General features: G+C 38.3%; 2 protein-coding genes and 1 long non-coding RNA gene across 8 annotated transcripts in view; 2 read left to right on the top strand and 1 right to left on the bottom strand.

The window, feature by feature from the left end:
- The window catches only part of clip1b (CAP-GLY domain containing linker protein 1b), a 37,424-nt gene extending 33,347 nt beyond the window's left edge, over positions 1-4,077 (bottom strand). For both annotated transcript variants that reach the window (NM_001442635.1, NM_001442634.1), the window contains 1 exon segment: positions 3,926-4,077. The gene's annotated coding sequence lies outside the window, so the exon portion shown is untranslated.
- On the top strand, positions 749-2,845 carry LOC147842224 (uncharacterized). The gene is made up of 3 exons (XR_015501596.1): positions 749-816; positions 1,166-1,285; positions 2,535-2,845. It is a non-coding gene; the product is annotated as an uncharacterized LOC147842224 (long non-coding RNA).
- A 3,262-nt stretch (positions 4,078-7,339) lies between the features above and the next one.
- rilpl1 (Rab interacting lysosomal protein-like 1) lies at positions 7,340-25,565 on the top strand. Of its 5 annotated transcripts, XM_087269754.1 has the most exons (9): positions 7,340-7,819; positions 9,822-9,972; positions 13,507-13,625; positions 14,173-14,421; positions 14,836-14,994; positions 17,624-17,778; positions 18,626-18,730; positions 19,251-19,338; positions 22,207-25,565. In XM_087269754.1, the coding sequence occupies exons 1-9, from the start codon at positions 7,526-7,528 to the stop codon at positions 22,210-22,212; spliced, it is 1,326 nt and encodes a 441-aa protein (XP_087125880.1). In that variant the 5' UTR covers positions 7,340-7,525; the 3' UTR covers positions 22,213-25,565. The 5 variants fall into 5 exon arrangements, 4 of the variants coding, with proteins under 4 accessions (XP_087125880.1, XP_087125879.1, XP_087125881.1 ...); XR_015500532.1 differs by lacking the exon at positions 14,836-14,994 and having other exon boundaries at positions 19,251-19,750; positions 21,462-22,755; XM_087269753.1 differs by lacking the exon at positions 19,251-19,338.
- The last annotated feature ends 54 nt before the right edge of the window (positions 25,566-25,619 follow it).

A 25,619-nucleotide genomic window follows, 5' to 3' on the forward strand; every position in this document is an offset into this window, starting at 1 on the left:
GACCCAATGGATTTTACCCTTTGGGGCCCAATGTGGGTTTTCTGTGGGCAATCCCACAGTGGGCTTGCCCACAGAAAAACCCATGTGGGCCCCATATAGGTCAGCCCAAGCGGGGCCCAATGGATTTTCCCTTTGTGGCCCCAACTTGTATTTCGTGGGTAAATATAAGTTAAATTTTATATAAATATAAAATGTATATAATGTAATGTAAATGTATATAAAAATTACAATAAATCATTTTCATTTTGGTCAAAATAGTGTGAAGGACAAAAACTGCCTTGCTGCTGAGAGAAAATCATCCAGAAATTATAGTTTTATATCTTGATCACATATGATCACAGTGTGGACCCTATGTGGGTAAGTGTGGGTTTACTGTGGGACAGTGTGGGCAGGACAATCCAACAGAAAAACACATGTGGCTCCCATGTGGGGTAGCCAATTGAGCCACCCAAAATATGTTTATGTTCATTGTCCACTTTTTTAGACAATTTTGACACCAAAAGTGTTTAAAAAGTGTCCTTAAGTGTGAAAAAAAAAATCATAACTGGAGCAATTATTTTCTTGGGGAAAGTGTGACACCCTGAATGTCACACGATTATATGTATGTTTTTCTTATAAGTATAAATAATAAAATCTGCTTCTCTTTGTTAATTTTCTTCATGATTCATCTAAAGCTGTATTTAAATATCATGCGTGGAGAGTGGGTGGGACCGGGATGGTTTGTTTACAGGGTTGCTATGGTAACGGTGAACCGCAAGAGTGTCATTACTAGAGCGCCTTGATTTTGAACAACAACGCAGCCGTCTCATCTTTTAGGTGGGTAAATCCTATCACAAAATCGATGAAATGTTAAGATAACATGTTACTCAAGTGTGTTTACAAGTTTAGTGAGGTAACGTGCAGTTAAAGAGTTAATTAGTAGCGAAGATTGTATCTGTTTGCTGGCATTGTATCAAAACGGCAGTTAGCGGCCGGTTGTGTTATATGATAACTGCAAAGTTAACTAAAGGGCTCCACCACGCTGAAATCCTTTGTAAATGTTATGTTTTTGTATTCAAGTTGTTAAAACGATATTAATATCACTTTCGATTGTATAAATACACTTTTGGTTTAAGACGAGGGCTACAACGACTGTTACAGAATTGTTTACGTTTGGATTACACAGAGCTGTCCCAGAGATGCGGAGCAGATGTACGATACTGTGCTGACACCCCACTGGCCTAGCAACTGCTAGAAGGGCTCTGACCAGATAAAAAGATCATGCTGATCTGCAAAGAATTTAAAGGTAGAGTATGTAATGTTTCTATATTATAACACTCTGTAACAGGAGATAAAAAGGAAATCTGAAGGAAAATTACTGGTCATGTACAGTAAGAACAGTAGAAACTGTTAAGTAAGTAACATTTATTTGTCCACAAATTTTTAAAGACTGAAACACTTTTCATTATCCTGGAGTCTTTTTACAACCCCAGGGGCTTTGTAACAACTACAAATAATAATATAAGTTTTTAGCTTTATTTATAATGTTGGTCAATTTGTCTAATTTTAAAGCCTGCCAAGCACATCTTTTTCATAATCATAATATTTTTGGTCTGAGTATTAACAATTTAGAAACAGAAACAACCCTTAAAAGAAAATCTAATCTCAGATTCAATAGATGTGATATACATTATGTATTAACTACTAGTATAATTGTAAGTGTACTACTTGAAAATTACACAATGACATTTTTCATCTGTAAAGCAAGTGGTTATAAATACTTGTAAATATTTAGTTTCTGTACTCTATTCTATGCTCAGAACTTGACTATTGCACTTAACCATTACAACTGCACACACAGTAATAGATACGCATACACACACACACACACACACACACACACACACACACACATTTCCTTGAGGTACAAAGTGAGTACACTTTCACCAAACCACTATAGTTTTATTCTGCTGTATACTGAATATACTCCATACTTTCTTAATTATAGTTTAAAATGAACATACTAATAGTATACTTGATAATACATTTTTTTTGTAAGAGTACATGGACCCTTTTCACAAAAAAGGTTATGATGTGTTGATGGTGATCACCATCTTAAATCTTTAGTTCTTTTTCATTTTAGATTTTTAAAAAAATATGTACACTTCTAAAGCTATACTTTGTATTGTCATCTGTGCGTCAAACTACAAAAAAAAAAAAAAAAAAGATTGCTTGTGTCAGGTGTTTCTAATGCAGTGCCTATGGGCAGGACAGTAAATTTGACGTTGTTCTCTCCTCTGGTTGCCATTATCAGTCACACACTATTATTATTATTTTATTTATTTATTTATTGTTTTTTTCTGAAAGTATTGATAACACCATCATTTGGTTTTTCTTTGGTTATTGGAGCAAAATAAAATGCAAACATTTTGTTGTATTCTGCCATTAGTATGATGACTTCTGCTACTAAACAACCCAGAATTGTGAAAAGGGTCCATCGAACCTAAATAACACATTGATTTTAACATTTGAATTTCAATTGTTTTATTTCTCAGACACTGTCACAAAATCAGCAAAGGAACAGCTTGCCAAGTAGAAGCAACAATAAAATCATGGTTAAGAAAGTCAAGAGACAGAGATGGTGGGCGCCAAGGAAGGGCCAAAACTCAGAAAGGACTTACTTTTAATGAAATTTTTTGGAGTTAAAAATGGCTTTTTCTTTTCTGTGTTTATTCATGTTTGATTTTGTATTAAATATAATTCTGGTTCAATATCATACAGTTGTTCATTTTTTTGTTATTAAACTCTGTAAATAAATAATTACTAACATGACCCAGTTTATTGTCAAGTAAAACTGTTCTGAAAATGCATTGTATAATGGTTTTCTGTATGTACAAAGTAGAACCAGACTCAGTGGCTCAGACAGGATCATTGCGAGCAGCCCACTGTGGGCCCAATGGTGTGGGTTGACTGTGGGACCCAGACTGTGGGGCCCATGTGGGCAGCACACTGTGGGCCCAGATACCGGCGTGAAATGTGGGGCACGTGTGGGACCCACACTGTGGGGCAGGTGTGGGGCCCCTTTGGGACAGCCCAAAAGTGTGGGCTGACTGTGGGCTATCCCACACTAATCAGAGCGGGTTATCCCACAGTCAGCCCACAGTTTTGGGCTGTCTCAAAGTGGGCCCACACATGCCCCACACTTCATGCCACTGTGGGCCCAGATACCGGGGTGAAATGTGGGGCACGTGTGGGCCCCCTTTGGGACAGCCCAAAACTGTGGGCTGACTGTGGGATAACCCGCTCTGATTAGTGTGGGATAGCCCACAGTCAGCCCACACTTTTGGGCTGTCCCAAAGGGGCCCCACACCTGCCCCACAGTGTGGGTCCCACACGTGCCCCACATTTCACGCCGGTACCTGGGCCCACAGTGTGCTGCCCACATGGGCCCCAAAGTAGCATGTTTGCTGGGTATTTGCATACTGTTATTGCCCAGTTCCACCACAATAACACTCACTATTATAATACATAAACAGTTGAAATATACTTTCTGGGGTCATTATCTAAACACAAATAATAACAATGAAAGATGTAATAATAACATTTCAATAACAAGAACAATAATAAATCGTATAATCACTAGATCTGGACTCTGTTGATAGAATGGCTATATTATTGTTTATTATTTTTGCGAGCTAACGAAAACTAGCCAAACGTTCCCCATGACCACAAACATCACAACTGGCTGTGGATTTAGCATAATATCGCTTAACATGAATACACAATAGTCTGTTTTGTGTTATAAATTCAGCGTGTTTGTGTTTTTCATGTCTGTGACTTTTCGCGTCACAACAAACTGAGCGCTAGCCGACATTAGCACAGCAGCTAAATCCTGTCAGCGACACAAAGCGAAGATTTGGAGGAATAAAGTGTTGATTTCTCTTACCTGAACCGCTTTACTGTCACGCATTCCTCCGTGTTGAGGAGATGAAGAGAGGTGTGTGTGTGTGTGTGTGTGTGTGTGTGATGATGATGATGATGATGATGGGTGAGGCAGATCAGCACAATAAAGCTGCACCCAGACACTCACTTCTGACTGGACATCGAGCAAACAGCTATTACTGATAAACCGCCTTTATTAAATGATCTTTAGGGAGTTTCGTTGCTAAATAAGCATGATTATGTCGTTAAAATGCTCACACAGAAAATATTTGTTAAGGTGTGATATTCACCAATTTATTTTAAATAGTTTTAAGTCTGTTTGCGTATACTTTTCTTTTTGTTCTGTTATATTTAATATAAAATATTTTAAATACTGTTAAAAATCGTTACAGAAATATATAACTATGTCATGCATGGTCACTACTCGCCAATATACAAAATATATATTTTTGTGTTCAGCAGAAGAAAAAACTCAGATAAATCTGGAATAAGTGGAGGATGATGACGGAATCTTCATTTTTGGGTGAACTATCTCTTTAAGTCTGGAGAAAAACAGACATATTTTGGGGATTTATATTCATGAATGGATGTGAACGGGGGGTGTTTGCTTGCTGTGGCGGCCACTAGTGGCCAGATCTGGGTACTGACTAAAACATTTTATTCAAAAAAGTTTAATTAATGTTATCAGAATTGCTTTATTCTATAGTTCAAAGCTGAACTAATCTAACAAAAAAAAAACTAAAGAGTTCAGAATTAGTACACACAAATGTATATGTAAGTGTGTCCAGCACCGCTGTGAGGAATAAATACGGGTAGAAAACCAAACACAATAATAATCATACAGTGCTCAGCATATATGTGTACACCCCTCCCAAATCTCTCTTTTAAACTGATATTTTAAATAGGAAGCTCTACAATATTACATTTGTCCATATAGGTTAGATTACTCATTACTGAAGACAATACTGGAGCTAATCTAACAAAATAACTTACTATAATGCTCCAAACACTAACACAGAAACATTTTTATGTAGGTGAAAATTTTTAAATGCAAATTTAACAAAGAGGAAAAATCAAGTGAAGCCTACAGTATCTGGATACAGCCTTTATGGTGTGAGCTGAGATTCCATCACTCAGCAATGCAACGTTGGACACAATGCACTCAATGGAGCCAGCGACGTCACTGCGACGAGCAGGGTTAGGGGTGGGGTTAGGTGAGCCCATTAAAAAGCATTTGATGCAGCTCAGATTGCACTTCACCAGGTCTGCATCCAGACCACTCTCAAAAAATTAACAACTGAGTTGAAATTTTGTAGGTTGCACTTTTATTTTTGCAGTATTTTGCTTGAATTTGATTGTATTATTTTCCATTTCAAATATGTTTGGTGACTAGAATGTTATTTTAATAAATAAATCTGTTTAATAAATCTGTTTAGTTTAAATGCACCAAAATACATTGCCTATATTCACTGAGAAATGGAGAAAAAATAAAGGTGTACTCAATTTATGCTGAGCACTATCCCCCATCACAGTAATGTGAAAGCAGTTATTATACCAATATTGTTCATATGTTTATTAAATTACCCAATAATTGTATTTTATTAACATCTAACCCTAAACCCAACCATACCACTCGCAATGACATAAAACAGTAATTATATTGAGTATTGTTCAGATTATTTATTAAATTACCCTACCCCAACCATTTTTTTTTTTTGCTGAACACTTCTAATCAGATGCATATTAAATGATATTTACATTATAGTATAAAATCAGTAAATAAAATAAAAAGAAAGAAAAGCAAGAAGAGCAAGAGCTGATGTGCAAAACATTTACCATAGAGCAGAGGCGTTTAGTTTTTGGAGTATATTCACAGTTCTGCTTGCTTGAAAGTCCTTGAAGAGATTCAAAGTAACTTTGTAATCAGCCTTTTAATGGCAGATATTAGGCTTCCTCTCTGTCCATGTACATGTGTGCATATGAAACTTGCCTGATAATATCCAAAGATTTAACATAAACAGGAGATTCTTATCTGTTTCCTTTATATCTATGCACTAAATACACTGAAATGAGATAAGATTTCTGCAAAATTGTTGCAAATGATTTTTATGGGTTGAATTTGAACAGGGCGTCATGGTGGTGCAGTGGTTAACACTGTGGCCTCACAGCAAGAAGGTCTCTGGTTTGAGTCTCGGCTGGGTCAGTTGGTGTTTCTGTGTGGAGTTTGCATGTTCTCCCTGTGTTGGCGTGGGTTTCCTCCGGGTGCTCCGGTTTCCCCCACAGTCCAAACACATGCGCTATAGGGGAACTGATCAACTACACTGTCTGTGTGTGTGAATAAGAGTGTATGGGTGTTTCCCAGTACTAGGTTGCAGCTGGAAGCAATAGTATCTGGATGCAGCCTTTATGATGCAAGCTGAGACTGCATCACTCAGCGATGCAATGTCAGACACAATGCACTCAAATGGAGCTGGTGACGTCACTGTGACGGGTAGGGTTGGGGGTGGGGTTAGGTGAGCCCATTAAAAAGCATTGGATGCAGCCCAGATTGCACTGCACCAGGTCTGCAGCCATTCCATTCTCGCTGGAATGGCATCTGCTGTGTAAAACACATGCTGGAATAGTTGGCGTTTGATTCTGCTGTGGCGACATTAAGACAAGGTGGATTAAGACAAAGGAAAATGAATGAATGAATGTTTTGGTTCACTGACACCCAGCAAAAGCCTCCCCGGGCCTGCTGGTCTTGCATATACAATACTATAATCACACAGAGGCTGGAAATATCCTTCATGGTTTAATAACCCTGCAGAAAAATCCAGCTTAAACCAGCCTAGGCTGGTTGGCTGGTTTTAGCTGGTCGACCAGGCTGGTTTTAGAGGGGTTTTGGCCATTTCCAGGCTGGTTTCCAGCCATTTCCAGCCTGGTCTTAGCTGGTCAGGCTGGAAACTGACAGCTAAATCCAGCTAAAACCAGCTTGACCAGCCTGGTTTAAGCTGGACAAGCTGGTTTTGGTTGGGCTCCCAGCCTGGCTAGGCTGGTCAAGCTGGTTTAAGCTGTTTTTTCAGTAGGGAACTGTAAGAGATATCTTTTGTAAACCCAATTATAATAAAAAATGATTTATTCTTATATCTGACAATTTTATTATTCCATATTATTTGATTATGAGGAGAAGTATTGTGTTTATAAGAATCCAATATAAAAGAGCCTGCCTATGAAAATTAGGTAACTCAACTCAATGGGGAGTTTATTAATCTTAAAGTCGCACTTTAAAAGAAACTTTATACCACCAACTTTTTCAATAAAAGGATTTAGGAGTATATACCATATCTAATTTTAATAATATAATGTTTTGTACGCTACACCTTCCTCACAGTAACGTGAAAGTGTCACAAATGTCTGCGCATGCGCAGTGTGTCCTGCAGCGCCGCTGTGAGGAATAAATAAGGGCAGGAAAGTGAGCGCGGTGGCGATGGGACAGCGGGTATTCGTGTGCCCTTCCGCCTATTAATAATAATAATAACAACAGTAATAATATTTAATATTATCTCGGTATGAGCGTGACCCCCGGTGGCTTATAGCGGCTCTCTGCGCTCGAGTGTCCGGCATGGAGGAGCAGCAGCTCGGCGCGGCGCTGGACAAGAGCGCGGCGGAGCTCAGCGTCATGGATGTGTACGACATCGCGGCGGCGCTGGGCCTGGAGCTGGAGCGGGTCATCGAGCGCACCGGCGCGGAGCTCCTGTCCCGGCTTGTGCCGCGGGTCGTTCGGGTGCTGGAGCTGCTGGAGGTGCTGGTCAGCCGGAGCTCCAGCAGCCCGGACACCGACGAGCTACGGCTGGAGCTGGATAGACTGCGGCTGGAGAGACTGGAGCGCCTGGAGAAGGAGAAGAAGCACAAGAAGGTCAGTTCATAACTCTCATAATTGACAACAACTATAACCAGATGACTAGAGCTGTATTCAGAGCCACTGCTGACTAACTAAAACTATAACCAAATAAAACTGACCAGTCCAGACGGACTGTTACTGTAATCACAGCCATTTACTACTGACTGACTACAACTATAAGCAACGGATTATAACTGTAGCCCAATGCCCATAACTATAGCCAGAGCTAGTGCTAACCAACTATAATATAACAAGCAGCACTACTGACAGACAGCTCTGATTTATACACACTAGTCAGAACTCAGCTCAGAGTGATGTCAGATTTAATTAACATCTATCTATCTATCTATCTATCTATCTATCTATCTATCTATCTATCTATCTATCTATCTATCTATCGGTCTGTCTATCGGTCTGTCTGTCTGTCTGTCTGTCTGTCTGTCTGTCTGTCTGTCTGTCTGTCTGTCTGTCTGTCTATCTATCTATCTATCTATCTATCTATCTATCTATCTGTTTGTCTGTCTGTCTGTCTATACATCTATCCATCATTCTAACTATCATATCTATCTTCTACCGTTCTCATTCCTGACCTATCTATCATTCTTTTGTTTTGTTTATCTATCATAATTCTATTATTTTATCAGTTTATCCATCTGCCTGTCATTCCATCCAAAGGAAAGACCGACCAATAGACTGATGCATTGATAGATGGATGGATGGATGGATGGATAGATAGATAGATAGATAGATAGATAGATAGATAGATAGATAGATAGATAGATAGATAGATAGATAGATGCATAGATGGATGGATAGATGGATAGATGGATGGATAGAGAGATGGATGGATGGATGGATGGATGGACAGACCAATAGATGGATGAAAGGATGAACAGATAGATAGATAGATAGATAGATAGATAGATAGATAGATAGATAGATAGATAGATAGATAGATAGATAGACAGACGGATAGACGGATAGATGGATGGATGGAGAGACGAACAGATAGATAGATAGATAGATAGATAGATAGATAGATAGATAGATAGATAGATAGATAGATAGATGCATAGATAGATGGATAGATGGATGGATAGAGAGATGGATGGATGGATGGATGGAGAGACGAACAGATAGACAGACGGATAGATAGATAGATAGATAGATAGATAGATAGATAGATAGATAGATAGATAGATAGATAGATGCATAGATAGATGGATAGATGGATGGATAGAGAGATGGATGGATGGATGGACAGACAGACCAATAGATGGATGAAAGGATGAACAGATAGATAGATAGATAGATAGATAGATAGATAGATAGATAGATAGATAGATAGACAGACGGATAGATGGATAGATGGATGGATGGAGAGACGAACAGATAGACAGACGGATAGATGGATAGATGGATGGATGGAGAGACGAACAGATAGACAGACGGATAGATAGATAGATAGATAGATAGAATGATAGATAGATAGATAGATAGATAGATAGATAGATAGATAGATAGATAGATAGATAGATAGATAGATAGATAGATAGATAGATAGATAGAATGATAGATAGATAGATAGATAGATAGATAGATAGATAGATAGATAGATAGATAGATAGATAGATAGATAGATTGATTGATTGATAGATAGATAAAGTCTATGAGAGCTTTATATTTGAGATAAATGCTGAACTCTTGTTTTTATTCTTCATCAGAGCATCATAAACACTGACACACTGATCATGTGTCTTTAAGTGATCATTGAGTTAGACTGATCTCTGAAGCGTCTCTGAGCATGAGCTGCGCTCAGAACACAAGGACTGGACACAGGAAACTCCAGTTCAGGACAGGAAGTGATGTAACCGTAGTCCATCCTGTGACATCATCACTGAGAGCAGATGTGACCCGGCGAGCTGTATGCGGTGTGATGCTGTTGAGGGTTATGAATGCTAATCATTTATTTATGTAACTGTTAGTTGTGTGTGTGTGTGTGTGTGTGTGTGTGCAGGAGCTGGAGCTGGTGGAGGATGTATGGAGAGGTGAAGCTCAGGATCTCCTCTGTCAGATCTCTCAGCTGCAGGAGGAGAATAAAACTCTGCTCAATAATCTGTCCATCAGAGAGAGTCCGCTGACGGAGGAGGACATCCAGAAGCAGGAAGGTGTGTGTGTGTGTGCGTGCGTGTGTGTGCGTGGACATCCAGAAGTAATAAAGTAGAGCACAAGGTCAGAAACACACTAAAACATAACACACACACACACACTGAGCTCACTCACTGAGGCTATAAACACTCATAACACACACTCACACACACTCACATGACCTCTGCTATAAAAGTTATACAACATTAGCATTAGATTTCTACTTGTTGTGCACTCTGATTGGCTGCTGCTCACTCTCAGCTGTTTATTTATTGTCAGATAAAGGCACAGCTAAAGTAGTTCCGGCAGGTTTAGAGCACATTACAGCACCATATCACTCCGCTGAATGATCAGAGTTATTATTACACAGCTACAACAGCAGCAGGAGGAGATGTGGAGGACAAAATGAGGGTTATAATAATTTTCCAGCTCAATATTAGTGTGTTACATTCCTCCTGCATCATGTGACAGCACAGCAGTGTTGCATATGACAAACACCTGCTGACTCACTAGCCATAGCTGTATATAGGGGATAGTGTGCACTAGGTAGTAACCGAGTATTTCATTGGAACACAGTTTTTTTTGTTGCTAGACAGGAAGCGGAACACACACACACACACATGTGTGTGACACTGCCCACAGGAATTCTTACACACATTCTTTTAGGCATCAGGAATGAACATAAACAGGACACACAGCACAGCAGCTCTTCTGTGACTGAAGACAGGGCAGTGCACACACACACACACACACACACACACACACACACACACACACACACACACACACACACACACACACATATATATATATATATATATACACACATACACAAATGTGTATTTATACAAACAAACACACTCACTCTCTTTCAAACACACACACACTCATTCATATACACACACACACACACATACATATACATACATGGACAATCATGAAGAAGGAGGTTTAAGACAGCTGATGGCTAGTTGTGCTTGAGTTGATTGAGAACCAGAAACAAGCAACATGGAAACCTCAAAAGAACTTCCTGATGACCCAAACACTAGGATAATCCACCAACATGAGTCAGGAGAAGGAAGCAAAGAGCCATCACAGAGGATTAAAGTCTCTATCTCTACTGTCAGAAGTATAGTCAGAAGATGGAAGGCCACAGGAGACCAGGGGTTGGGAACCTTTTTTTCAGCAAAGAGCCATTTCAGATTTTTTTCTGGCAAATGCGTTTTCTAAAGAGCCATTTGGTGTGTGTGTGTGTGTGTGTATATATATATATATATATATATATATATATATATATATATATATATATATATATATATATATATATATATATATATATTAGGGATGTAACGGTATTGTAAATACCGTCATACAGCAATAGCAATTTTTTTTCGATATTACCGTAGTCGCATGACTCGATAAAACTATAGGTCTTCTGAGAAAATTTGTTCAGGCGAATGAAGCAAACGGGAGGTAGAGAAAACTACAATTCCCATCAGCCCAGGCGTGGCCATCATCCTTTGCGTTTTGTCTGTTGTCGCTACAGATCCAGTAATGCGGAAATGGAGTGTGCTGCTAGTAGCCGGGATGAAAAAGAGCTGGAAATGATCGACCCTAAAGCTGGTTTTAAATCGGATGTGTGGAAGCATTTCGGTTTCTCTCTAAAAAGATACAAGAAAGGGGAAAAGGTGACAGACAAAAAAAAAAAAACGGTATGCAGGCACTGACCTTATTATGGGCCAAATCATATCTCTGTCCCAGAAACTTCAGTCCCAAATGAGAGGGTTTTTTCTGTTGCAGGGGACATTGTAAATGCCCAGAGATCCCAGCTTTTACCAGATTATAGTTATATGATATTTTTCCTTAAAAAACACACCTCTGTCTAAGTGAGTGAGTGATTAAATGTTAAATGTGATGTTCAACAATACTAAATTGAAACTTTATTTTTTTACATGGTTTAATAATTTTTTGTTAGTAAAATTGACAAATTGAAGTTCCTGTTTCAAAGCTTACAGATAGATGGCTGATTTGTATGTCATTGATCTGTTCAGTGATAAGGTAAATAAACACTTTTGGCTCTTTTTTGGAGTATTTTCATTAGTTTTGTTTTTCCTGTAAATGATTCAATAAATACCGTACCGTGCCATTCATACCGATGTATTACCGTACCGTGAAATTCTGATATATATTTTGGTACATTTAAACAAAATGCATATATTTATACATAATATATTAATTAAAATAATGTTTTATAATGTTTTAGTCACCGAACACTTTAGTAATTGAAAGATAATACAATTAAATTCATGCAAAATATTGGGGGGAAAATTACAAACTACAAAATTTTTGTTTCTCATGAATTATATATATATATAGAGGTCACTGTAGGTCAAGTACAAACTATGACCTTTTTAGGCTACATGCAGGTACATGTTTTGTGAATATTTAAGATGTCAATCAGTGCTCTAGAACTGCCAGTTTCACACTGTTGAATGATATTTTTCATGACATTGATTGGTGAGATTATGCATGCACAATGGTATAAACAACTCAAAGGTAGCTATTTCTTACTATTAAAGGGCTCAACCCCCATACATCTTGTTTTAATGTTTTTCAGGGGGGATCAACCCACCCCAAACCCCCCTGTAATGCGCTCCCTGCCTGCCTGCCTGTTTTTGCTAAGACTTAAATTGCATCTGTTGATTAAATAAGTGTTCTGTCAGAACTGAAACGTTGCTTCTTCTCTATAGAGTAGAACACATATCCAGATGAATTTGCTGATCTAAACAGTCAGCGGGCTATGGCTTGTAATTATGAAGATTATCAGGGGTGCACAAACTTCTGCATGAGACTGTATACACACACTCATACAAACACACACACTCTCACATATACACACAGAAGCAGTGGCCCCCTTTCAGATTCACTGTCACACACACACTGACCCACTAATATAATGTGTCACAACGTTAAATAGATCTGTGACTGAAGACCAGGCTGAGTGCATTACTGCACGCACACACACTCATACACACACACACACACACACTCATACACACGTCACAGCAGTGGCACTCTGTATGATTCACTGTCACACACACACACACACACACACACACACAGACTCACTGACCCACTAATATAATGTGTCACAGAGATAAATATAGCCGGAGCTGTGGCCATGGAGGATGCTTTAATAATACTAAACGCTCACACACACACACACACACACACACACACACACACACACACACACTGAATATTGTTTACTAATGATCATCTGCATCTCTAATGTTGAGTGTTATTCGAACACCGATCATTGTGTCATGCAGCATTACATTAGTGAATGTGTGTGTGTGTGTGTGTGTGTGTGTGTGTGTGCTGGTTTGCAAAGGCCTGTCCAGAGCAAAACTATAAAAAATAAATAATAAATGAAAATGTGAAAACACACACACACACACTGAAGGATAGTGAACACTGTGTTCTGCTGCTGTTTGTGATGTGTGTTTAATGTGTGTGTGTTTGTGACGTGTGTGTGTGTGTGTGTGCTGCAGGAATGACGGAGCGTGAGCGTCAGGTGATGAAGAAGCTGAAGGAGGTTGTGGACAAACAGAGAGACGAGATCCGCGCCAAAGACCGCGAGCTCACGCTGAAGAACGACGACGTGGAGGCGGTGAGACACACACACACACACACACACACAGACACACACACACACTGATCTGAGAGCCCGAGATATTGCAGTGATCCTCACTAAACCACACAATGACCATGAAAAATCAACACATTATATAAAAACAATGTGGTGGCTCAGTGGTGTTGAACTCTGTGGCCTCACAACTAGAAAGTCGCTGGTTCGAGTCCCAGTTTGCATGTTCCGGGTGCTCCGGTTTCCCCCACAGTCCAAACACATGTGCTATAGGGGAACTGATCAACTACACTGGCCATAGTGTATGAGTGTGTGTGTGTGTGTGTGTTTCCCAGTACTGGGTTGCAGCTGAAAGGTGTGTGTATGTGTAAATGTATATATGTGTGCGTGTGTGTCTCTCTTTGTACGTGTTTGTGTCTCTGTGTGTGTGTATGTGTGCGTATGTGTTTGTGTCTGTGTGTGTGTGTGTGTCTCTTTGTGTGTAAATATATGTGTGTGTGTATATATATATATATATATATAAATATATATGTGTGTGTGTGTGTATGTGTGTGTGTGTGTGTGTGTGCAGCTGCAGCAGCAGATGAGTCGTCTAATGAAGATTAATCAGGACGTGCGTCACCGTGTGTCAGTGGTGGAGGCGCAGGGCAAGAGTCTGATCCAGCAGAAGGTGGAGCTGGAGGCGGCGGCGCAGACACAGCAGCAGGAAGTCAGCAGCCTCAGACAGGAAGTGAGCCGACTGAAGGAGAAGCTGAAGGAGCAGAGCAGGAGCAACGAGGAGGAGGCGCAGGAGCCTGTGGGGCCACCCTCACCTGCACAGGTCAGCACACACACACACACACATCATCCTCACCTGCACAGGCCAGCACACACACACACACACACACACACACACACTCACATTCACTCATATTCACACACTCATATACACACAAACCAACATACACACTCTCTTACATATTTAGACACACTCAAACATACACACTCATAATCATACACACTAACAGACACACACACACACACACACACACACACAAACTCTTTCTTAGACACCTGAGCACACAAACACAGACAAACACACACACTCAGTCAGTCAGCTGTGTGTGTGAGGCAGCAGGGTCTTCACGGACTCCTGATCGTGAGTCAGAATGAATCTTCAGTGAGTCGCAGAGGAAACCTGGACAAAAAGAACGTGTGTGTGTGTGTGTGTGTGTGTGTGTGTGTGTGTGTGTAGTCATGTAAAGCGGCCCCGTCCTGGGGTCAGGATCTGGCCTCTGAGCTCCTGGCTGAGGGTCTGGAGCTCAAGGAAGTGCAGCCCCACTTCCTGCCGTCTGCTGTCACAGACGAGTGTGAAGATGAGGAGGATGAAGATGAAGAGCGTGTGTGTTTCTGGGTAATCCTGCTGGAGCAGCAGCTCCTGTGGAGAGCATGGAGTGTTAACTAACGGAGTGACGAGAGAACACTAACACACACACACACACACACACACATATACACTGAGCATGAGGAGAATAACAGCAACACACTGATACTCATTTACACTCTACACTCTCACGGCAGCTGATGAACTATGATGATGGAGATGAGTGTGATTGCGATGCTGATGATTATGATGATGATGATTGTGATTATGATGTGATGACTGTGCTGATTGTGATGGTGGTGATTATGACAATGATGACTGTGATTATGATGGTGATTATTATGATGGTGATTGATGATGGTGTTGGTGATTATGATAGTGATGATAGTGATTGATGATCATAATGGTGGTGGTGGTGGTGATTATAATAGGGATGATTATGATAGTGATGGTGATTGGTGATGATAATGGTGGTGGTGATTATGATAGTGATGATGGTGATTGGTGGTGGTGATTATGATAGTGATGGTTGTGATGGTGATTGGTGGTGATGATAATGGTGGTGGTGGTGATTATGATAGTGATGATGGTGATTGGTGGTGGTGGTTATGATGGTGATGATGGTGATTGGTGGTGGTGATTATGATAGTGATGGTTGTGAAGGTGATTGGTGATGATGATAATGGTGGTGGTGGTGATTATGGTAGTGATGGTGATTGGTGATAATAATGGTGGTGGTGATTATGATAGTGATGATTGTGGTGGTGATTGTGATGGTGATTGGTGATGATAATGGTGGTGGTGGTGATTATGATAGTGATGGTGATTGGTGATAATAATTGTGGTGGTGATTATGATGGTGATGATGGTGATTGGTGGTGGTGGTTATGGTAGTGATGGTTGTGGTGGTGATTGTGATAGTGGTGATGGTGGTGGTGATTATGATGGTGATGATGGTGATTGGTGGTGGTGGTTATGGTAGTGATGGTTGTGGTGGTGATTGTGATAGTGGTGATGGTGGTGGTGATTATGGTGATTGGTGGTGGTGGTTATGGTAGTGATGGTTGTGGTGGTGATGGTGGTGGTGATTATGATGGTGCTTTGTGATTCTGATGGTGATTATGATGATGATGGCTATGATGCTTGTGATGATTATGTGATTATTGTGATAGTGGTGATTGTAAAGACTGTGATTGATAGTGATAATTGTAATAGGGATTGTTATAAGAAAGATGATCGGGATGATTGTAATGGTGAATAAAAGGTGGTCATAATGACGAGGGTGATTTATTGTAATGATTGTGATGATAAAAATGGTAATGAGAACAAAGATTGTAATGAATTGTAATTGTGATAATGGTAGTGGTGAAGATGATGGATAGTTGTGATAATGGTGGTAGAGTTGGTGATGGTGATAGTGGTGGTGAAGATGATGATATTTGTGATTAGGCCGATTAATGTAATAGTTGTTATTATGACAATCGCAATAATAACTAATTGTAATGATGTAGATGGTGACTGTGATAATGGTAGTGGTAAAGATGATGGCGATGATAATTGTGATTATTGTAATGGTTGGGATGATGAAAATGCTAATGATAACAAAGATTGTAATGATGTAGATGGTGATTGTGATAATGGTAGTGGTGAAGATGATGGTGATGATAATCGTGATAATGGTGGTGATGGTGAACTTGATGATGATTGTGATGAGGTTGATTATGAGGGTGAGTTGTGATGCTGAAAATGGTAATGACAACAGTGATTGTGATGGTAATGATGAAACTGATTGTGATGATGGTAATTGTGATCATTGTGAAGGTGATGATGATGAAGCTGATCATGATGATGTTGACTGTAGAGTTGCACAATATATGGGTAATGTGCTGTATTCCGCATCAGTGTGAGTCAAGCAGCTCTACAGTTCAGCACCTGTTATGAGCTAACAGTAACAGTTGATCATCTGCATGTGTTTTAACACCTGTGTGAGATTTTCAAGAGGATTTAAAGCATCCGGGCGCAAACAATTTGATCCTTTTGTTTTTATTTAACAAAGATTAGATGTATTTAACCAAGAATATGCATTGTTATATTATATTTAAGCATGTCTTTATCTGAATACTGTACAATTCTACAAAAAAAGCATGGTTTCTATCACTTACGTCTTTGTTTTATCATATTTAATTTTGCTATATTCTTCAAGACACTAGTGTTCAGCTTACAGTGGCATGTAAAGGCTTCACTAGGGTAATTAGGGTAAAGTTAGGGTAATTAGGCAAGTCATTGTATATCAGTGGTTTGTTCTGGAGACAATCCAACACTAATATTGCTGAAGGGGTGAATAATATTGACCTTAAGATGGCTATAAAACAATTAAAAACTGCTTTTATTCTAGCCCAAATAAAACTAATAAGACTTTCTCCAAAAGAACAAATATTAGAGGAAACACTGTAAATAATTATTTGCTCCATTAAATATAACTTGAGAACTATTTAAAAAAGAATCAGTATTTTACAGGAGGCAGAATAATGTTGCCCTCAACTGTACATTTCCGATTAGATGTGTTTTTGGCAGCATAGTGCAGCTCTAGCTAATGGTAATGTTGATGGTGCGTGTGTGTAGTGCTCTAACAGAGTGTATTTATTCTTTTGACCACCAGGAGGCGCTCTGTGATGAAGATCTGTCCACTGTAGACCTGAAAGACCCTAACCGGCCGCGCTTCACCCTGCAGGAGCTGCGGGACGTCCTGCACGAACGCAATGAACTCAAAGCCAAAGTCTTCATGCTGCAGGAGGAGATCGCCTACTACAGGAGGTAATGCATACATGACGTTTATTAAATATACACAGGGATGCAGCGATTACAGTCACAGCTATCATGATTATTGTACAGTCATTATTATGAAGCATTAAATATATAGTATCTAAAAAAAGTATTAAAGGTTATTTTATGAGGTATTCAATTTTGATCACAATGTATATTTAAAGTTTGTCTGAATTTAACTGCTGTAGCTCCGCCCTTTTTTTGAATCTCATTTGAATTTAAAGAGACAGTCACCGAAACGCCACAATTAGGATTAAAGCCTCAAAAGAGTCAGTTTCAGAGAGCTGGAGAACATTATTAGACACACACACACTCTAGACACAGCAGAGGTGCATTTACATCTTGTATAAAGGAGCAGAGAATTGACACTTAATTAAACATGGTGAATTAGAGTGTGGTTAATAGTCAAGTTGTTGCATCTCTAATGATTAAGGGTGTAATCGATTTATGATTTGTACGGATCACATCTCACAGTTGGGAATACACGTGACCAGCAGATTAACTATTTGTCAATGCTTGTAGATTAATCCTAAATTTGTAAGGATCGCAGAGAGATCACCTCCATGGAATAAAATCGCTGTCATAAATATTTTGTGCGTAAATAAAATTCATGCATCTGTAATTATAAAACATAACAGCAAACGGGACACATTTGTAATTTTACGAGGGTAAAATATGAGAAAGCAAAATATGTTTGTCTGGTCCCGGAAAATGGTCCGATCTGTGACTAAAACACCATGATGTGATCTGAACCGGGAGATTTGTGATCTGTTACACCACTATTAATGATACAGCACTGATGGCGAGATTTACTGATGTGTTGTGTTGATCTGAGCAGTGAGGAGCAGGAGGAGGAGAACGGCCCGCCGTTGCCAGATCCTTCTGAAACCCTCCGGACAAACCCTCGCTCCAACTTTCAGCCGGAGTCTGGAATCAAACGACTGTGAGTCCTGCTGCACACACACACACACACACACACACACACACACACACACACACACACACACACACACACACACACACATTTAATCATTAAATGAAGATATTAAATAAGCAGTTGTTGCTTCTTATTATGATCTTACTAGACTTTTAAGAGTTCAGATGCAAAAACCTCTAAATGCCATCTGAAAACGTCTACAATGAGCATTTTCCTCCGCCTCCTATGTTTCTGTGCACGTATTTCACTTTAAAGGCAATGAAAAGAACTTATTTGTCTCTATAAAAGTCAAATTTCTGAGCATACACTGAAGAGCTGAGTTTAAAAGCTGATTTTAGAGGAAAATATGGAGGTGTTTGCATCTGAGCTCTTCATATGTTCTGTGGGTGGGAGTGCTTGTGTTTTGAGTGTCACGAAGCAGACACATCTGACATTATTAAGATTAATTAAAGATTAATTGATCATTAGAATAAATGATGATCGATCACTGGAGTTTTGTGACATCTCTGATATATCCCTCTGACAGGATCTTCACCGCCATCATGCCTATGGTGGCTGCTGGGTTGATTGCAGATGACCCCACTCTCCAGCCAATCAGACGCCTCATTTCTCTCGTACGCAGCCTGTGTGTGTGTGTGTATGTGTGTGTGTGCATGTGGTGGTCTGCATGGCTCCTCATCTCACCGCACATTCTGATTGGCTGATTGTGGGGTATCTGAACAACCAATCAGCAGGAGGATGATTAGAATCAGCCAGTCAGAATCAGTCTAGTCACTCTAACCGTCAGATAACTGTGTGTGTGTGTGTTTGTGTGTGTGTGTGTGTGTGTGTGTGTGTGTCACTGAAACAGCCCACCCAATAGCTGCTGTATATACAGTGTTCAGCTTAGATGAGTTGAGTCTTTGGTCCTGAATGATCTGCTGTATCTGCACACACATATATTAGCGTTGAGCATGCAGGAGGCAATATGACTGAGAGAGATACTCGTTAATGCTGAGCTCTGCACATCTGTATTTAAACAGATCAGTAAAACAGCAATAGTTCACATTTTAACAGTAAAAGCTCATATTTTAAGCCAAAGTCAAAGAAAATAACCTAAAATTTATCATCAGATTCAATAATGAGATTTTAAAATGTGATTTATGTTGTGTTCAGTAAACCTGCTGATGACATTTCATGTGTCACTTTTAGAGCTTCAATGAATGTTGATCAGTTGTTAATATTAATAATTATTACTAATAATATGAATAATTAACAATACCAGTGTTTGCATTTCTGAACAGTTCAGACATCAATATTTGTTTAAAAAACTTATTGTTTTAAATAAATAAATAAATAAATTAATTAATAATGATTTCTGAAGACAAATGCTCTAAATGTCAAATTTGTTTTAAAATTTCTTATAAATGTTTTCAGAATTACAACACAAATTAACATTTTTACAATAAACATGGCTAATTTATAATTCATTCACACTTTTGAAACAGGTTGGAAAACACTTTAAGTGGCAAACATGTTCTGTGTTAAGCCCACAGACTGAGAGTCATTCATTTACCCTTCTCAAACTGACTCTCTATTTCAGGTCTGGTCAAATAAAGGGATACACTCCTTTAAAGATCTTATTCTTGATTATTGTTTTTCAACATTCCAACAATTACAGCAGACTTGTGATCTGCCGAGTACCCTTTTTTAAAATATCCACAAGCTCGCAGTTGTGCCCAAAATAATTTTATATAATTTCCTATTGAACCACCAACCTCGCTAGTAGAAACATTATTACTACAGAACCCATTCATGAAAGGAGGAATCTCAATTATATATAATAAATGATCTCAGTTAGAATGTGATGTCTCATTAGAGCATCTCAAAATGGCGTGGGAAGAGGATCTCGGAGCGGAAATTGAAAAGCACAAGAACAAGTTCATTCTAGCTCTGTGTGTATCAGGCATGGTTAACACTGTTTAAGATTCTGCACCGACTCCACTTGTCTAAATTACAGCTCTCTTCCCTTCTGTTGACCCACGGTGTGATAGATGCAATCAAACTCAGGCATTGCTGGGTCACATGTTTTGGAGTTGTTCCAAAATTAATTATTGGATTTCAGTTTTTAAATGAATATCAGGAGTGGTGGGGAAACAAGTATACCCTGAGCCTCTTTCAGCTGTATTTGGTGTCGGTGATGATGCAGAATTATCTACTAATTAACGTGCAGTGATCAGATTTATAACCCTTTTGGCACGTAGATTGCTTTTACTAAATTGGAGATGAAAAGATCCTCTACATTAATAAAAATGTCACATCCTGTCTGCAACTTAAGAAGCTAAGGCTTTCCCTAAAAACTAAACATGTAATATGGATTCCCTTTACTGAGTACTTCAACAAGAGAGCAGTGACTGAACCCTAGTAGAAACACCGCAAATATCCCCCTTATTTAGTTCTTTTATTTCTGTTTTTTTGCCCTTTTCCTCCACTTCTCTGTTTTTTAGTTCTCTTGCACATATAATAGTATCATGGTGTTACAACTTTGTGTTTAAAAGGAAAAAAAAGTAAACATTTGTAAAAGTTATCATTTGTACGGATGTAAAAAATACAATAAAACATTTTTTCATTTTCTAATAAATAATAAATATTACATTTCATTTCTTAAATGGCCTCATTATTTATTTACTTCTATGATTTATATATGAGATTAGAATGGTGTTAGCTTTTTAAGTGATTTTATGTTCATTTAAAATAGACTGTGTGTGTGTGTGTGTGTGTGTGTGTGTAAAACAATACAATTTGCACAAAGGAATGATGGGGTTCTTCTGTAAAGTAGTTCCTCCACCCCGTTTAGAGCATCATTATAGGCGTTTTACGTTATAACTAACGTGTTTCTAACGATGGATCTGCGACAGAGAAACTACGAATTTTGTTAATCACTCGTCACTACAAAACATTCTTTTCTCAAACCACGTATCGTACCATGATAGTTCAGCCGCGAGTTACGTCGTTGTTTGAGAAACACACCCCAGAACTCTACGCTGAGAGAAAACGTAAAACTGAACCGCACACATAGTGCAGTACCTGAAATGTCCAGCAGGTCAAAACCACACGTGGATATATGCGACTGAACACCAGTGACAGTCATTCAGAAACAGTGTTGGGGAGAGATACTTCTGACAGTAATGCATTACAACATTGAGTTTCTCCCTAATAGAGTGACTAGTTGCATTACTCTCTATGTAAAGTAATGCGTTACGTTACCTTTCCTTCCCCTGCTGAGGCTTGATCTCATTCAGAACTTGCAGGGGGTTTTCTTCTTTTAATAATAGAGGAGCTCTGCACTGAACAACACACTGCATAACCTTCATTTACCTTTAAAGAACACCTCAATAACAATAATGAAGGATAACGTTATCCTCTGAGACCTTTCTAACCATTATAAATGAGTTGAAACCCCTGCTTTAACAGGTGTGTGTGTGTGTGTGTGTGTGTTTCAGGTTTAGCTTCTTCTCGCGGGACAGGAGTGTTTCTCAGCGGAGGATGATGCTGAATGTGGAGCCGGTGGGCGACGCGGTGGGCTCATGGACTGGGAAACAGGAGGACGTGTACACAGAGACAGCACAGGAGGCTCTGCAGCACATGTAAACACACACACACACACACACACACACATGCGCGCTTCACTAACTGCACACATATCACACTCCACCTGCCTCTGTGTCCCTGTGTGTGTGTGATAATAGACCTCATCCTGCTGTTACTGTACGCAGACTCTTCAGTACACACACACACACACACACACACACACACACAGCTGCTTTTAGTTCAAATTGAATTATGATGGAAAGATGAAGGATGAATTAGTGTTATTGTTACGTTTTTTTAATGTCAAGGCCAGAGATAGTTTTAAAAGAAAAGCTGGTGGCATTACATGAAGAACACACACCGTGCGGGAAACACTCACACACACATTCACTCAACGCTGAGGTGAAGCTGACCATGACATCGCTATTGACACTAATTCACCTGCTTCAGTTTATGAAAAATAAGAGTATTAATATTATAACATCACTACAGAATCCAAGCTGGTGTAAAACATTTACAAGTCATTGTCTGTGCTGTACTGGAGCTGCACAAATACATATTGACACATTTATACAGCTTACAGATAATACTAACTATATATATGCTCAGTGTTCAGCATAAATGAGCACACCTCTTTTATAATGATGCATTTCTCTAGACAATATATTTCAGTGCATTTAAAGAAATCATTTTTATTAATCAGTTATATCCATTAAAATAAGAGTTTGCTCACTGAACATCTTTAGGAATCGAAAGATCATACGTTTACATGATTTCAACTGAATATGATATGTTCAATGTGCCTCTTGATTTTTGGAAGTGTTGTTGTTAGATGAGTTGATCAGTTTTGTCTTTGGTACTGACTAATCTACTGTCTCTGTGCAGATATATTACTGTAGAGCATCCTGGAGAAATTATTACAGTATGAGAAACACTCAATTATGCTGAGCACTAAATATATATATATATATAATCTTTGTGCAATATGTGCATTTGTCAAAGCCAAAACATGAGCACTTAGCAGAGTTTGGGTGTTTGTGTAGATCCTGCACTTTACTTTTGTCCTCAAGGGTTTAAAGGAAGATCACAGCTTTAGTATTGAATGTGCATTGGCCTGCTGCAGACGTTCACACACTTCATTTCAGCTCAGCGTCATCGTCAATGCAGCATTTCAATCATAGACGTGCCTTTTAAAGTCTTTGTTTGATGGAAAACTCTATATTTTTTTCTAAAGTAAATAGTATTTTTGTTCTAGAAGAGGTTTCCCTTTAAAACTCGCCAATGCCACATTTACCTGATCACAAATACAGTAGAAACTGAGGTGGTCTTACATTTAAAGATGTAAGCTGTTTATTAAATGAACATACAGTACTATAAACACTGAATTTCAGTCACATTTAGAAATCTGTTTTAAATGAGGATTTGATGATCAACACAGCATTATGAGGATCATTATCAGTCTTTAAAGATCAAAACCACAGCATTTGTTTATAGAGGTAAAGTTGGTTTTATATTCGCACATTCATTCATTTAGAATCTCTCGATTGTTTACCATGTTATGTTGAACATTCGATTGAAATTAGCATGCAAGTATGACTTTAAAACAGCATTAACACTATCTTATTCACTGTGAACAATGTTGTACTTTGATAGTCATTTGCTACTAATTTGATTTCCCTATTTAGAATTTGCAAATAATACTTTTCTGAAATTATATTATTAAGGAGAATGTCTGAATATCCTAATATAAAACCAACTTTACCCCATCATTTGTTTCAAATCTTTTGAAAGGTTTTTACAGCTTTGATCATTGCTGGATGATAGAGTCAGTTTAAAAGTTCCATACTTTCAAAAGTATCAGTTTTAAAGTATCAGTTTTAAAGTATCGATTTAAAGGTTTGATACTTTTTAAATGTATCACTTTAAAAGTGTCAGTTTAACAGTATAAATTTTAAAAGTATTGGTTTAAAAGTTTGGTACTTTTTAATGTATCGTTTTAAAAGTATCAGTTTAAAAAAATTTGGTTTAAAAGTATCAGTTTAAAAGTTTGATACTTTTAAATGTATCAGTTTTAAAGTATCGATTTGAAAAGTATTGGTTTAAGGTTTGATACTTTAAAAAGTATTGGTTTAAAAGTGCCAGTTACTTTCAGATTTTTGAGCTAGTTTTGAACTTTAACATCACATTTGTGACCCTGGAGCAACAAACTAAATAAAAAATCTTTCTATTGGTGAATTGTTTATAATGGACAATATTTGACTGAGAGACAATTATTAGAAAATCTGAAAAAAATCTAAATATTTAGAAAATCATTTTTACGGTTGATCAAATTCCATTCTTAGCAATGCATATTTCTAATCAACAGTGAAGTTTTGATCTATTTACAGTAGGAAATGTACAAAATGTCTTCATGAAGTGTGATCTTTACTTGAATGATTTTTGGTATTAAAGATAAATCCATCATTTTGGCTGATTGAGTGTTTTGTCGGCTGTTGCTACAAATACACCTGTGCAATATATGACTGTGTTTGTGCTCCAGGGTCATATTTTATTGCCAGTATGATCTAAAGTCAGAGTTGACTGCAACTGTAAATGAGTGATGAGTGAAGCTGAACAACACATGCACAACTCCTCACACTGTAAATCTACTATCCTAAACACTAGATATTTATTCGCCTTCCTGTGAAATTGAATTTATATATATTTCTGAAATGCTGTCTGACATTATTTTGAAGACATTTTTCAAACATAATAGCTTTAATAACTACTTTCTAATAAATCATTTATTTTCTCTTTGGCATGAGGACAGCCCATAATAGTTTACTAGATTTTTTCAGGATACTTGTATTCTGCTTAAAGTGACATTTAAAGGCTTAAGAATCAATTTATTAATGGGGTTAAAAATATTGACCACAGTTATTTTTACAAAACTTTATATTAGCCAAAAACTTTCCCCAGAAAAAGAAATATAGGAAATATTGTGAAAAATGTCCTTGCTCTGTTAAACAGCGCTTGGGAAATATAAAAAATAAATAAATAAATGTTCACAGGAAGGTGTATAATTTCTGCAGTATTAATAATCCATCATGTCCTGCTGAAGCAATAACGTTTAGTAATAATAATTGGGGAAGGATGAGCGTGTGGGTTTGATGCGCTGGGCTTTATTTGAACTGTTAGAAATGAACTGCAGAACTGAGATTAATCCAGATGTATTGTCATGAAGGATTATGCATAACTCATCTCATTGTGTATTAAACTATTTTATACCATATTCTGTCTCAAATCGTGCTCTTTATTTGTAATATGCTGATTTATTGAAACATGA

Source organism: Danio rerio, chromosome 10, assembly GCF_052040795.2.
Source record: "Danio rerio strain M-AB ecotype USA chromosome 10, GRCz13ab, whole genome shotgun sequence".
Lineage (NCBI taxonomy): Eukaryota > Metazoa > Chordata > Actinopteri > Cypriniformes > Danionidae > Danio > Danio rerio.

Excerpts from the sequence above, each read along its gene's own strand:
- rilpl1 (XM_087269753.1), top strand. The coding sequence starts at position 7,526 with ATGGAGGAGCAGCAGCTCGGCGCGGCGCTGGACAAGAGCGCGGCGGAG. Across the intron at positions 7,820-9,821 it reads AGGAGAAGAAGCACAAGAAG|GAGCTGGAGCTGGTGGAGGA; the intron begins GTCAGTTCATAA and ends GTGTGTGTGCAG. Across the intron at positions 17,779-18,625 it reads GAGATCGCCTACTACAGGAG|TGAGGAGCAGGAGGAGGAGA; the intron begins GTAATGCATACA and ends TGATCTGAGCAG.